Genomic DNA, 11922 nt, shown 5'->3' with positions numbered 1-11922 from the left:
TGCCTGGGGATCGGGTGTCCGGCCTCGCCGCCCGCCCGCAATCGCGGCCGCTTGTATAACCAGGCGGGCTGCCAGGCAGGGCGCGGGGGGGGAGCGGAGCTCGGGGAGCAAACAGCAAAGGAAAAAAGGCAATAATAAAAGGGGAGGGGGAGGGTTGAGGAACGTGGAGGTAGGATAAAAAACGAGGAAGGGAAGTAAAAGAAGGAACAGGGAAGAAGCAAAAGTAGGTTACAGGAGGCTGCGTGCGTGCTGGCAGCTTGCAGCCCCGGGATGGCGTGCAGGCACATGGGAGTCCTGCGCCACGGGATTGCCTTCGTGGGAAGGGTTTGACGAAACTGCTTGGGCAACACTGAGAGCAAAGAAGGGGAAATGATAGTGGGCATCATGCTACTGGAAATGACAGAGTCAAAACATCTCGCAGAAACTCCTTTCTGCCCTGTCCCGTTTTCCCTAGAAACTTGGTAATTGCTTGGGAAGTTGAAACTTGGTTTAAATACAGGTGACAGGGAAAGTGCATCAGCAGGTGGAAATGGGGACTGCGCAGAGCTATCACAGCAGTGAGCAGTGGAAGGCGGCCATGGAAGAGCTCATGGTTTGGTTGTGCCTTGCTTTCAGGCTCCTCCAGGAAAGGTGGAAGAGGTGGCAAAGTGTGCTATTGATGCAGGCTACCGCCTCTTTGACTGTGCCTATTTCTACCAGAATGAAAATGAAATAGGGAATGCAGTCCAGGAGAAGATCAAGGAGGGAGCTGTGAAACGGGAAGACCTCTTCATTGTCACTAAGGTACAAGGATGCAGGATTATTGGGACATTTAGCTTTTCTCAGAAAGTAAACACTTGTTCCCTTCTTTGACTTTCACTTCATGGGTGTTGTGTGCTATAAATTCCATTCTTTATTTGTAATTTGGACTGAGCCTTATCAGGAACCATTGACAACTTAGGAAAGATAGCATGGCAATTGCTGATCTAATAATTTCCTTGCATCTCTTAAGTCACTTAACTATACAAAAGGTTCATTTGCATGAATCCTAGAAAGATCAGAAAAAAGAGACAAGTCAAGGTGTCTGAATTCAAAGGTGCTGTGCTGCTTACTGGTATGCAAGACACTTGGAAATGGTGTCATGTACAAAATGTAAGCCTAGAAGGGAAGAGATATTAAAAGTATGACTCTACTCCTTTATCTTATCCACTTGTCTTACAAATGCTCTTTACCTAAAAATAAGAACTCTTCAACTAAAAAAATTTCGACTTGGGGTTTTCATTAGCAAAATGAGAAAACTTTGAGTATAATTCAGCTTTTCCACGTACTCTTCGTTTTTGTTAAAGATCAGGTTTTAATTTGAATAATACTTGCAAGTTCTTCTATTTAAATGACTTTAACTTTCATTTCAGAAACTAAGTATAATTGACAACAGTTCTCGCTGTGGGCAGTAAACAGGGACAGGGGGAGGGTAGCTGTGAGCTGCTCAAGACTCGAAATTTACACTGAACAAAAAATTCTATCACTAACAGCCTTGTTGGGTCAGATACACCTTGCAGAGTGTTACATCTCTTTTCATGAGTAGGAATACTGACTGCCCAACTTCATGACTGAATCCTTATTTGTGGTGTGTTTGTCCTGCCTTATTATGAAGATACTGGCATCCTTGCCTTCAGTGTGCACTGAGTACACTGAGTTTTCCTCCCAGACCTCCAAGGAAGAAGCTTCTGTCCCCTGGTCTGGATTGTGGAAGCTGTAGAATCACAGTTGGGCTTCTTCCCACAGTTGTGGAACACGTTCCACGAGAGGTCCTTGGTTAAGGTAGCATGCAAGAAGAGCCTCACTGCACTGCAACTGGACTACCTTGACCTCTACCTGATACACTTCCCTATGGGATACAAGGTAGTCCTGCTCTATATCCCTCTTCTCTTTATCTGGCTAGAAACGTGGTACATTCTCTCATCTGTGTTGTAACTGTCTTCATTACACAGCTGGGATATGCTATGGTTCATTTGGGTCTTCCCTGAACCTTGTGGTATCAAGAATTCAGTCACTGAATTCTGTCACTGGGTCTCGATTTCCACACTTGTTAGGGTGAGATAGTTATAGGTATAAGCACTGCTATGAGCCCACTGGGTCTTCAGGGAAACGGTAACCAACACAGGATTGTGCAAATAGGGATCATGGTCTTCTGCTGGGCCGGAACAGTGTGAACATCTCAACTTTTGGAGATGTTGGCTTGGTCTGGAGTAATCAACAGTGGAAAATGAATCACAGTGCAGCAGCACAGTGCTTTCCCCCCCGCCCCCCTCATCTACACCTGCGTAAAAAGTAAAAACTAGAATAAAGAGGAGGGGAGTGGTACCTTTTCTCTTCCGTCTAGATTTGCCTAAGTTACATAATTACTACTAATTCCCACTTTTTGTATGCAAGATTTGTTATGTAGAAATATGGCCTTTGTCCAAAAAACATGTACATTTTTTTTTAGTTATGTAATATGTTTAAATAACCTGCTAACTTGCTGCCTATCAATCTGGTCAGAACTGCTAGTAAACAGTAGGAAATTCAGCTCTTAAGAAACGTCTATGTATTATCTGCCTTGAAATAACAGGCTGGTGAAGAACTGAATCCTGTTGATGACAAGGGTATGAGTATCCCCAGTGACACAGATTTTCTGGACACATGGGAGGTAAGTTAATGTTTGCTCTTTGGAGCAGATGTCAGCACTAAAGATGGAGCAGAGATCTCCGTGCCAAGGGAAAATAAAGAATAGGTTTGGGTGTGGAGGATAGTCACAAAAAGTTGTATTTCGTAATCAAAATGAGCAGAGCTGCTGCTACCTCTTGTTTTGGGAAGCAAGAGGGGGATGACTTTACTAAGACTAAAGAGAAGGAAGCTATCAGCACTGCAGGTGCTGTCACGAAAATCGTATTTGAATACACACAATGGAAGAACCGAAGCACGGACTAATCCAGGTGTGGTTGTTGATTTAGTGGGTGTTTCATACAGACGGCCCTCTCATGCTTTTCAGTGTTCTCTGTCAGCATCTTGGGCTGTCCTTTCCTTGCATACTGAAAGGATTCAGGATCTGCTGCTACTATCTGCACCTTTGTGATGCTGCAGCTCTGGGAATTAACAGTTTTCTCTACAGCAGCAGGTTACAGGTGAAAGAAAGTATTTTGAGGTAATTGAGTATAAGCTAACATCCTCCCTGCCATGTTCTGCCAAGCCAGAGGGAGTGTGCAGGCAGGGGAGAAGTCTCACTTGCTTTTTAAACTCTGGTAGAATGACCCCCAAAGAAGCAAAAAATTTTGCTTCCTACTACAAAAGGGTTGGCCAAGCCATTCTTATATTACTTTTCCATCTGCACTGGAACATAAAGCATATAGATAATACAAGTTGCAATCTAGTATGAGTTGTTTGTTGGTTTGTCGTTAGCTTTAGGGAAATAATGTAGTTAACAGTATTACCACCTCATAAACACATGTTGGTTGACCTTACTCATTAGGCCATGGAAGAGCTGGTGGACTGTGGCCTGGTAAAAGCTATTGGTATCTCCAACTTTAACCACGAGCAGATTGAAAGAATCTTGAACAAGCCAGGACTGAAATACAAGCCAGTAAATAACCAGGTAAGATTTTTGTTTCCACTGATGTCAATTAACCTTGAAATATTCAGCTCTAAAACTGACTTCTGCCATAACCTTTAAATAGTTTTGGTGCCATGGAAAGATCTTGCAAAGCACCAGGTATCTCTAGTTGTCTGAAAGACCAATTCAGTGCTGCCTGTGATAAGCAAGGGTTTGTTACAGTGTCAGTCTTACTGGTGTTTAGCTGACAGGGATCTCAACAGGGTGGGGGTTTTTTGTAGACATGTGTGTATATATGCAGTGGAGATTTGAGAGCACTATCATACAAAATAGTAGGGATTATGCATATCAGTAATATGAAAGAGATGAGACTATATAATTTTTAGATAGTGGAAAACAGTAAAACTATCCATTACCTTCTATAGGACCTTGTGATTTTCTGCTACATACCCTCTTTCACACACCCAAGTACTACTGTCAAAGCCCAAGTTGCCACACGCCCATTTTTTTTGACCTTGGGATAACAAGCATAATCCCCACTGTGAGCTACTGCACAGGCATGGGCATGTACAGAAATTCTCTTATTCACTGAACTTACTTATTTTTCAATATAAACCATTTCACTGTACTCGGTTACAGAGTGAGGGTTGAAGTATACAGTTATTATATAACAAATTCTTACCACATACCTCATGAATGAAAGAAATCATAGGACAGCAGTGGTGTCAGGACCTTCTTCCATATAAGACTTCTTTGCATGGAGCTGAGGGTGCTGAATGCCCATCTCTGCTGTTTTGGCACTACCCAAGAAGATCTCCAGAAGGTCCCGTGCAGGCACGGTGCTGCCTGTGCTGTGGTGCTGGGCTTGGGTCTAGCATATGTGCCAGCCAGGCTTAGCACAAGGTGAACATAGAAAGATTTTATTGAGGGTTATGAAGTTCTGGTAGAGACGGACCCAACTATCCCCACATTAAAATCTGCACCAACTTCAACAGTTTAAAGAACTTCAGGCTTTGACTTCAGTTTGCTTCTTCATGAGTGCGCCTGTTCCACACACTGTCATTACAGTAGTAGCCTAATCTAGCTCAGGACTGAATAAACCAATGTACATGGATTTCATGTCACCATAGCTGGCAGCAAAGCTATAGCGTTTAGAAACAGCTGAGTATGTGCATGGTGCCACATTATGCAGTATAGGCATAGCCCTGTGCTCATACTATGGCTTGTGGCAAGTTGAGCAGCATCCCCGTGCAGGCTGCTGTTGTTTCCATTTAAAGGATGTCTTGCCCAAATGGCTGGTCACAACATGATCTGGGCTAACCTAGGGAAGCTCAGATTCCCAGGCTTCTTTGGGAATCAGGGGGGCTCCTTGAAGAGAGATTGGGTGACTTGGAGCAGAAACTAAAGTCTGGGTATCCTGAGCTGCTCCTCTGAAGACGCAGTCCTGCTCTGCAGTAGTCAAGGAAGACTGATTTACGTGATTCCTGACAGATAGCACTTTCACTCTTCTCATCTCTTTCTCACTGTCTTTGCATAATACGGAGCATGAGGAAGCCCTGTTGTCTGTGCTAGTCCTCTAATTACTGCTGTGACATGAATAATGTTTTTATAAGATAATTTTAATCATGATATTGGGAGTCTTTCCTTCAATTTTTTGTGACCCAAGAGGAATTAAAATGTTATGCTCAGGAGCCCAGTGCAGTCTGCCGCTGTATCAACCACCATGCTTCTGTGCTTGCAGATCGAATGTCATCCATACCTAACCCAGGAAAAGTTGATCAACTACTGTCAATCCAAAGGGATTGTTGTGACTGCATACAGTCCCCTTGGCTCTCCTAACCGCCCATGGTAAGAAAACATTCTTCTGCAGCCTTTCCATACACAAATCCATATATTTGCAAGTTGAATCTTTGAGGCAAATGATGTAAATAATGCAGGTTTAATTGGAAAAGTGCTGTTGCTTTACTGCAGATTATTCCACAGAAAATGTCAGGCTTCCTGCAGGGAAACTAACATCTCTCTATCATGAATATCCTGGCTTTTGTTTTTAATAGGGCCAAACCAGGGGAACCTGTGCTGCTGGAGGATCCCAGGATTAAAGAGATTGCAGTTAGACATCATAAAACCCCTGCTCAGGTCAGTGGGGCTGTCAGGGCAAACCATTCCTCCTCCTCTATTTTTACATGACTGATGGCCAGTCTTAGCAGATGCTGCCTTCTCTAGAGATAAAGTATAACAGGGCTGAACTGCACTTAGCTCGTCATACTGCCCCAGTTCTTACCAGCATTCCTATGAATTATCAGATATTTTCTAAGAGGTCCTGATCATGAGTTTAAGGGAGGCGGGGAGGCTGACCAGCAGTGGTACATGCTTACCTCAGGTATTCCCCTTTCTGGGAAGAATTCTTCTGGTCCCAGAGAGAAGTGCTTGCTCCTAGAGAACCCCTTTCCCCTGAGATTTACCTACCAATCATCAAGCTAACTTGTTATTCCAGCTAAATTAGCAAAGTTATTTTTCAGAGAAGTCGTGTAATTTGCAGATTAATTTGATTGCTTCCCGTTTGCTCATGTTCACAAAGAACCATTGTGAGCTGGTTGATTACATAAGACGACTTTTTAATCTGTTTCTTGCTAGTCACACAGATGAGTTCTTGCCCAGGGTGTGCAGAAACTGCACTTCAAACCAACCCACAGGTTCATAAGCAACCAACCACAGTCATATTTTAAGACAGGCAGAGAAGAACAAAAAAATTGTATTCAACAGTACTCTTTCGAAGGGGGGTTGAGGGTGGAACTTTTAATATCTATAAATTTATTTTTCCTTTTAAGGACTTCAAAAAATTCCTAATCTAGGTGAAATACTTATCTGTGAGGCCGAAACAATTTGCAGTATCACTACGGTCTGAGCACTCATGTAACACAAGCCACAAGCATCATCATTCCTCCCCACCTCCCCTCCTATCCTAAAGGAAAATAAAACAAATCCTGGAGAAATCAGGATGAAGAAACAACAAAGGCCAGAAACAATTAGCTTGTCAGTAGACTGCAAGCAAATCCTGGCACATCAAACTCCTGTGTGCAAACTGGTAGAGTCTTCCAAAGAGTGAACGTGGTTGTAGAAAAGAAATTAGTTTGTGAATGAAAAAAAAAAAAAAATGGTAAGAGAGAACACAAAATGCATTTGAACAGATTTCTTGGTACCTCTGTTTTCATGCTCCTTCTTGTCCTTTCCTAGGTTCTTATCCGGTTTCTTATCCAAAGAGACGTGATTGTCATTCCCAAGTCTGAGAAACCTCAGCGTGTTAAGGAAAACATCCAGGTGAAGTTTCCGCTGGGAACTGCTGCTACCGGTTTACCCAGGATAGGCACCCACACCCATGTCTCCTCCGTGCTTCCAAGCAGCTCTTAAGAGACATTGGAAGGGGAGTGCAGAGGTGTAAAGATGGGGGATCTGCGCTACCTAAGCATCTGCACTTGTTCTCTGGGGAAAAGCATTTTGTTCCTGTCAGAAGAGAAATGGGTTACACCAGGGCGGTCCAAGCTCTGCTGCCCCAGAAAGGGAATCCAAGTTTTGGACTTGCCGCCTGGGAAATGCTTAGTGAGCACCTCTTTAGGATGTAAAGGAACAAATTGTAAACACCAGAGCCATTACAGTTTATGTCTCATTTTGAGGCTGTGGTTCCCCTTGGCAGGGAAGTTTAGGTAGATGTCTGCTCATAAGGCCTGGCAGTCTTAAATGATATCTCTGTGTTACTAAATTTTGGACTTCTCCTATGAACCACCAGCAAGAATTCTTAGATGGCTGATTAACAGTGAGACAACAGTTTGCAGTTGGTACTCAGTAGTCCTCTGTTGTAGCAGAAATATTTACTGCTAGTTCCAGTATTTGCAATACATGGAGTAATCCATCCTTGGCATCTTAAGTTTTTGTTCTGTGCATTACAGCACAAACTGTTTGCATTCAACCACCCAGAACTGTAAGACATTACTATGAACAGCACCTCAGAGAGAAAAGGGCTATTGATTACTTCATGGGTAAATTGGTATTTGGCTGAGAAATAAGAGGATTTTTTAACTGCTTAGTGTGGATGTAATATGTTCCTTTCCTCAAGTCATGAATACATGAAGCACATTACTTAGGTTCATGAGTAGTTAGCTACAAAAAAGGGCTATTCTTTTGTTTCCTTGGTAGGTGTTTGACTTTGAACTGTCTAAAAAGGAGATGGATGTCATCCTCAGCTTTAACAGGAACTGGAGGGCAGTTCCAGTGCCCCAGTAAGTTCCTTTTTGCTGTTGTTATCCACTAGGCCTATCTCTATCCATATTTCATCCTCCATGTCTTGAAAGCATACATGACCAAAACAAGGGAGAGATCATATCTTCAATCTTGCACTCCAGGTAACAAGACATGTCCTGGAACTGATGTCAGAAGGGAGGCTGGCTCAGGACATTCCCTTTGGCATCTTGGTGTATCATGTGCTTGCTCACAAGACTATGTTGAAATTAATGACAGCAGTAAAACTTGAGTACATTGGCAGTGGGGCAAGGAGACTGCAGCAGGGAAATGCTGCTGAAGATACTTTCTACAATACTTAAAATAACCAGTTTTTTTTCTTCTCAGAGCTATCAATCACAAGGACTACCCATTCAAAGCAGAATATTAATGCCAGTGGTTTCTGCGAGACCTCCATGTGACTCCTCCCAGATTAGAAGATGTACTCTGTAGCTTGGTCTTGATTTCTTCTTTTGTACTTGACTGTCATTATGAGCAGTTACTTCTCCTTTTTTAGGAGGAGGCCACTAGCTGGTAAAAGAATGCATCAATAGGGATAGAACTTTTGTAAAGACAATTAGCAGGAATCTGGTTTTCATTAACAGTAAAAAGACAATGTCTCTTCATTTCCTTTTAAGAAAAAAAGGAAATTAAGGAAAACAAGAAAGTTTTCCTTAATTAAAGACATGTTTAACAAAAAACCCTGGTTACTTACATGATTTTTTTTATACATTATTTCCAATGCAGTCAGTCATACTGGCTCATGAGTTGCTGTAAAGGAATGTTCTCTCTATTTACTTTGCTTTTTACATAACTGTGATTTTTATAGTGTGAATCTCTAATGTTTTGGAATTTTATATGAAGTTTGAATAACAACAAAACTTAATCAGTGTAGTGCTTAAATTGTTTCATAAAATTAGTTATAAAAACATGCCTGAAGTCTGTTGTTTGCTTTTTAATCTTAATACAGATAGAAATGAGCTTCTATAATTGCTGTATGAGGACAATACATAGAGACTACTTTGTGGCTTAAGCATCAAACAGGAACATGCTCTAGCTAAAGAACAAAGATACACCTGTTACCTCATGTAGCTCTCTCTGAACACCTAGAAACTGAAATCTTTTGTGATTACTGGTGAAAGGTTAAAGACAGCATCATACACAGTGATAGCACACATCAAAATCCACCCCACTGAACATAAGGACTACTTACAAAATCAGACTGACTAGCTCTAGTAGTCTCAAACATAACATTAGATTTTTGCAGTTCTGCCGGCAGCATTCAGAACAACGTGTCCAGACAAGGGTTGGTTTTATCTACGGAAAGCATAGAAAATATTCTCTTTAAAAGCACCAGAGCAAACCCTGAGGTAGACTCACAATTGCTTTAAATTATTTTCAGGTAGATATCACTAGGCCAAAGCAACAGCAGGTTTGAAAAAGGCTGTTTTGTGGCATTCCACACACTGACATGAGAACGTCTGGCTAGGATGCCGAGTAAGCTGAAGGGAACCATGATCAGAAACTAAGATGACAGTTTGGTATTGTCTGAAAAATCATCACCTCATAATGGTATCAAAATGCCCAAAAATCTGCTGAATCTGCCACTGGGGTATTTGTCTTCAGCGAATTCTGCCAGCAGGTGGTGCCAGCTGGTGGGAACAAACCATGACCACACCACTTCACAGTATTTCCTAAAAGTAAAACAGGTTGTGCCCAGCACGCTTCCATACTCTCAGAAAAGGCAACAACCGGGAGCAAAAGAAATTTATCTACATCAACAAGGAAAAGTGTCACTTCATGTGAGGTAGAACAGGCACACTTCCAAGCACACAAACTCGCTCCAGGTTAAACTAGGCAGCATCTGATTATTTCTTCCCCAGTAGTTCAGAAAGCTGAGCTTGCTGCAGCCTTCCCATGGCTTCCTGTGGAGCTGGCAGCAGCCTAGGGGGCCTCTTTCAGATGACCATGACCAGGTTAGAGTAGGGAATGACATGCTGTGATGCCGTTAGAGCAAAAACGAAGTAGATAGGAGGATGATGGGAGAGAAAGCAGCTCCCCAGGCTTGGTTCCTGTGATCATCCAAGCCTGGAAGCACATCCTGCTGAGATAGACAGAAGAAAAATGATGGCTCTCACACGGAAAACATTTTTCAAAGCAGGGAAGCCCAAGGCTAGGTCAGAACCTACTTTGGTGAGCATGCTGACTTCTGGATAATGCATAGCTCCCATCGTGTACTGATAAGCACAACTACTAAGATTTTTTTTTCCCCTCCCAAGAATATGTAGGTCAAAATTGCTAATTTTACAACTAGACTGTCTACCGTAGAACAGTAGATCAGGAGAGACACCCTTTGAGCTTCTTCGTAATGACAAGGCCTTAGCACTATTCCTATCCCAGTTACAACTGTCTTATTTCTACTCATTAAAAAACAGGGGGCTGCTGATGGAAATATTCCATTTATTGTGGATGCAGTTTCAGAATACATTGTTTGAACAAATCATTTTTATTGCAGCTATTGGATGTATTTGAAAGACTCAGAGGAGTGTTTACAAAACCCCCAAACAAAAAACATGACAACTCACAGACAATGTCAGGCACAGTTTCACCTCCTACAGATAACTACGTGCATGTCTATATGTAAACAGGATGTTTCAAGCAAGCAGGGGATCTCATCTTTGGGTTGAAATACAACATTATTCTTCTTAAGGAAGGAGTCAGATGCTGTAAGAGGTGGAAGTGGTGAAAAGGGAGATCCTGGTAGTTCTGGTGCACAACAAAGCTGTTAACAATATGCTCAGGGGCTACTTCAGTTGCTTGGTTTATGCCACCCATACACTGTAGGATGTAAATGCTGAACTGCATGGCATGTAAATTCAAAACAAGCTGATGTCTTATAGCTGTGTGTTTACTATATACAAATGAAAACATCTGTAAATAAGATACTTGGGAAAGAGAGTTAAAAAGAAGCACTATAAAGATAGAGGTTTACTTCATTTTCAGTGGACTTAGTGTACGGCACTGATGGATGGCAAGATCTAGTGTACAGTCATTTGAAACAAGCTCCAACTGTGTTTAGGCTTTTTTTCTTTTTCATTATGGTAGCTTTATATAAATTAAACTACAACGTTTTATACAAGTGACCTATTTTTGACCCTCTATACCCTTACCTTTTCCTCTTTTAAAAACTATACTTTCTTTTTAATCACCCATTACTGGGCAACTGACATTTAAAAATTTTTAATACTTATCTCACCATACCTCTAATGGCAATTATGAAATCTTACTATAGAAAAGTGTGTGATTCTGTATTTATCTTTTTAAGCTGTGATATTGGCTAATTATGTATGTTTATTACTAAATATAATACTCTAGCACGTATTAAAGCATTCTACCATTAGTAGTGCCTTTAGGCTAAATTTTGTAAAGCTATGTGTGTATATATTCTAAATTGCATTCAATTACTAGTCACTAACAACAAAAAGAAATATCAGTACCGCTGTCAGCTAACATAATTACCCAAATTTAAGTATTAACTTAAACTAGAATGGAAAAATTGATACTTAAAAAAAGTATAAAACAAAAAAATTAAAACACGTTATTGATGCAGTATTTCTCATGACATGGGCAACTTACAGAAAATATTACATTGTCAACTAAAGATATTTCTTCCATGCCTTAGTCTAAAGTGCAGAAAGAAAAGACTTCTGTATTACAAAAGTAACCATTGTTTTTATAGGTTTACTGCACACCTTTCTTAAGCAACTTCACTTTACACACATTTTGGGTTGACTTCTTTTGCCAGTTGAAATCACTGTTCAGATACATAGTTATGACTATCAGTAGGAGAGTCTATATATTTCACAGCATGGGTTTCTTTAGGAATAAAGGCTCTTGTGCAAAGGCAGTACTATTACGATGAATGTCTAGACTGATTATTAAATACAGTGCTAATATACATGGTTTTAACTGGGATAATGCAAAAAGACATTTTGGTAAATAAACATAAATATAAAAAGAACAATTTAGCACTTTTTCCTTTTTTTTCCCCAACTGATTGGTCCAGCGCCTTTAGTGGCCTT

At 41.2% G+C, this 11922-nt stretch overlaps 1 protein-coding gene across 1 annotated transcript; it reads left to right on the top strand.

The window, feature by feature from the left end:
• The first annotated feature begins 270 nt into the window (after window positions 1-270).
• Window positions 271-8231, top strand: LOC104408372 (aldose reductase-like). Its single transcript, XM_010017957.1, has 10 exons — window positions 271-324; window positions 616-783; window positions 1765-1881; window positions 2591-2668; window positions 3488-3610; window positions 5310-5416; window positions 5623-5704; window positions 6803-6886; window positions 7760-7842; window positions 8189-8231. The coding sequence occupies exons 1-10, from the start codon at window positions 271-273 to the stop codon at window positions 8229-8231; spliced, it is 939 nt and encodes a 312-aa protein (XP_010016259.1).
• The last annotated feature ends 3691 nt before the right edge of the window (window positions 8232-11922 follow it).

The sequence above is a fragment of the Nestor notabilis genome, unplaced genomic scaffold (genome assembly GCF_000696875.1).
Source record: "Nestor notabilis isolate BGI_N333 unplaced genomic scaffold, ASM69687v1 scaffold27847, whole genome shotgun sequence".
NCBI lineage: Eukaryota > Metazoa > Chordata > Aves > Psittaciformes > Psittacidae > Nestor > Nestor notabilis.
The sequence above is the reverse complement of the archived record's forward strand: the minus strand, read 5'-3'. Positions and strand labels throughout refer to the sequence as shown.